Source organism: Arachis duranensis, chromosome 6, assembly GCF_000817695.3.
Source record: "Arachis duranensis cultivar V14167 chromosome 6, aradu.V14167.gnm2.J7QH, whole genome shotgun sequence".
NCBI classification, from domain to species: domain Eukaryota; kingdom Viridiplantae; phylum Streptophyta; class Magnoliopsida; order Fabales; family Fabaceae; genus Arachis; species Arachis duranensis.
This window is the reverse complement of record NC_029777.3, coordinates 100,323,053-100,325,818: the sequence shown is the minus strand read 5'-3', so window position 1 is coordinate 100,325,818 and position 2,766 is coordinate 100,323,053. Positions and strand designations below refer to the sequence as shown.

General features: G+C 32.4%; 1 protein-coding gene across 1 annotated transcript in view; it reads left to right on the top strand.

Moving 5' to 3' along the window:
- Window positions 1–2,766, top strand: part of LOC107495029 (uncharacterized) — a 3,652-nt gene continuing 886 nt past the window's right edge. Inside the window, exons 1-3 of the mRNA XM_016116080.3 lie at window positions 1–423; window positions 1,040–1,175; window positions 1,774–1,867. Of these exons, the coding sequence (XP_015971566.1) occupies window positions 125–423; window positions 1,040–1,175; window positions 1,774–1,867 (529 nt within the window). The 5' untranslated portion in view covers window positions 1–124. The remainder of the gene's footprint in view (window positions 424–1,039; window positions 1,176–1,773; window positions 1,868–2,766) is intronic.

Sequence of the window (2,766 nt, the reverse complement as noted above, 5' to 3'; positions counted from 1 at the left end):
TAACCAGTGTACCAAAAGCCTGTCAAATGACACCAACCCGTAGCATCCATAGATAAGAAAAGAGAGTAAGCAGCGACAATCATTGCTCACCTCAACAACCTTGAATCTGGAAATTCGGTCGGTCATGGGTGGTGGAACCATGCCTCAGCGTCCTTCTGTGCCTCAGTTAAGCTCAAATCTAGAAAAGCTTTCTCCTCCGCCGCCATCTTCATCTTCATTTTCTTCTCCTAATCATCTCAAGCCTCCAAACGCAAACACTACCTTATCTACTTCTATCTCTCGAAGCAATAAACCTAGTAGAGAGCTTATGCCGGTGGATCCGAAAGAAGTAGCCAAAAAAGCCAATAGTAGTCTCTACGATCACGTCTTTGAAACGGTTCCATCTCAACGGGAAGTTGAGGATGCCATATCAGCTCTTCTAAAGTGAGTTCTATATAGTTCTCAATTTCTTATTCTTACCTAATGTTAGCATTCTGGGAGTTTCTTTTGTTACTTGAGCTGCTTTTACATAATTTGAACTTGTTAGTTCTGGATTTTGCTTGTTTTTGGAAATATTTGTGGGGAAATTACATGACTTAGGTTTCGAGTTTGTTCGGACATGTTGATGGGTAATTTTCCAGTGTTCTGGGGATTTTAAAATTAAAGATTTTAGTCATTAAATTGATTCCCGTTTTAATCTTAAACAACAAATAAGATACCAAATCGGTCAGAATATCATATGCTACACTTTGGTACTTAACAAATTTTTATTCTCTAAAAATTCTTGTAAATTAATTCCGTGTTCTTTTGTAGTCTTGAAGGATTAGTATGTCTTATGATAAGATCTAGCTAAGGAGGGATGAATTTGTTTGGAAATAAACAAAACTTCCAATTTATTTAGTCTATTTCCTACCTGGACTATTTTGTGTATTTCCCGGTCAAAAGAGTTGGACTGCACTTCATGTGGTTTCAATTTTTCTAGAATTAGTGTATTACTGACTTGCGCAAACTACCATAACAATTAGAAACTCAAGTATTCCTTTTCAAATTGATTTGCCAGTTTTATAGAAGTGGTATCATCCTCGAGCTCAGATCGACAAATCACAAGCTCTTCTGATTCGAGGATATTTCTGTCTGAGGGATATAAACGATTATATGATGCAATCCAGTTGCTGCAAACTGATCCATCAATTAAGGTTCCATTTTGAAGTTTTACAACATTTGAAAGTTTTTTTTATGCTTCTCAAAGTGAAACAGTACAAATTTACATAGTAAACTACGTATATAACCATAATCCAACATGGATATGATTATTAAAATGAGAATAATTTTAGGCAATTGGGTAATTTTCTACCCGGTATAATTCAGTTTTACTCAATCATCGTGTACGACAAAAAAAAAAAAGAACGATCAATATACTTCAATAAGTAATAGATATTGAAAATAAATAAATAATGAATATGGCTTGATTCCTTTGCGTTCTGTAAAATGATTATTTTAAATTGTCAATCTATAAAATTAGTTTCTGTAATAATTATCTTGTTTTATGGGTGATAAATTTTGTTATCTTAAAGACATACTTTTATGGGTTCTTACTTTTCCACTATATTGTTTTGATCTCCCAACATCTTGGAATTTTTTTCATTTATATACAGATCATCTCATTATAATTAACGCTATTTGGCGACTATTCTCTTCAAAATTTGTTATTATTTTTGCATTTATTGTTGAAATTTTTATGACCTCTGTTAGATTTGTTCGTTAACTTTGTATTGGACTACAATTTCCTTGTAGAGATTAGTGGTGTCGCTGTCATCTGATAAAGCTATTTGGGATGCTGTCATGAGCCATGTGCGGCATCAAAAGCTCCTAGAGATGCCTGATTCAGGTCTTTATTTCTAGTTATATGCATATTTATTTTATAAAATGAAGCTCAACCCTGTGCACAAATATTCCGCTTTATGCAAATTCCAGGAAAGCGTATAATGTATTTTAACTGATAAACGGATTAGGGACTCATTTCACAGTTTGAATTTGACCTCAAAATCACACGGAGAGAACTCATCGGTGCTCCAAGACCCCCTCTTATTTTATATAACGGTAAAATATATTTTTGTCCCTAAAGTTTGGCAAAAATTTTAAAATACTTCCCTAAATTTTATTGTCTCAAAAGATTTTTATTTGCATCAAATATACCTCTTACAGTTAGAATTTGAATCTTCTAAATTTTAGATTTTCACTTTAGGGGATAAAGTAAGATCTCCTACCATTAAATGTTTTTTCTTTCATATTTTCTCTTACTCCCACCGATGAAATAAACAGTAATAGATCATGCTTTGCCATTTAAAGTGAAATTTAAAATTTAGAGGATCTAAATTCCGACAGTTAAACTAAAAAAATTTAAGACCAATCCAACAATAATGCATGACAATTATGTTTGATTTGCTTGTGTTGAATGTTATTTTTATGTAATTATTGTTGAATTGATTCTAATTTTTTTGAAAAATTAGCTACCAGAGATATATTTTGATGCAAATCGAAAACTTATGGAACAAAATTGAAACAAAATAAAATTTAGAGATATTTTTTAAACTTTTGTCAAACTTAAAAGAACAAAAAATGTACTTAACCCTTTATAAAATGAAGAAGCTAAACAAAATCAAATCACTAAGATGCAGCGGCTAGCAAGTGCAGTTGAGTATTTCTTTTTTACTTTTGACCTTGTTCTTTATACTACCTTTGGTGGGTTTACCAACATAGCGGAAACCAATCCTTCCAGCCTCCTGA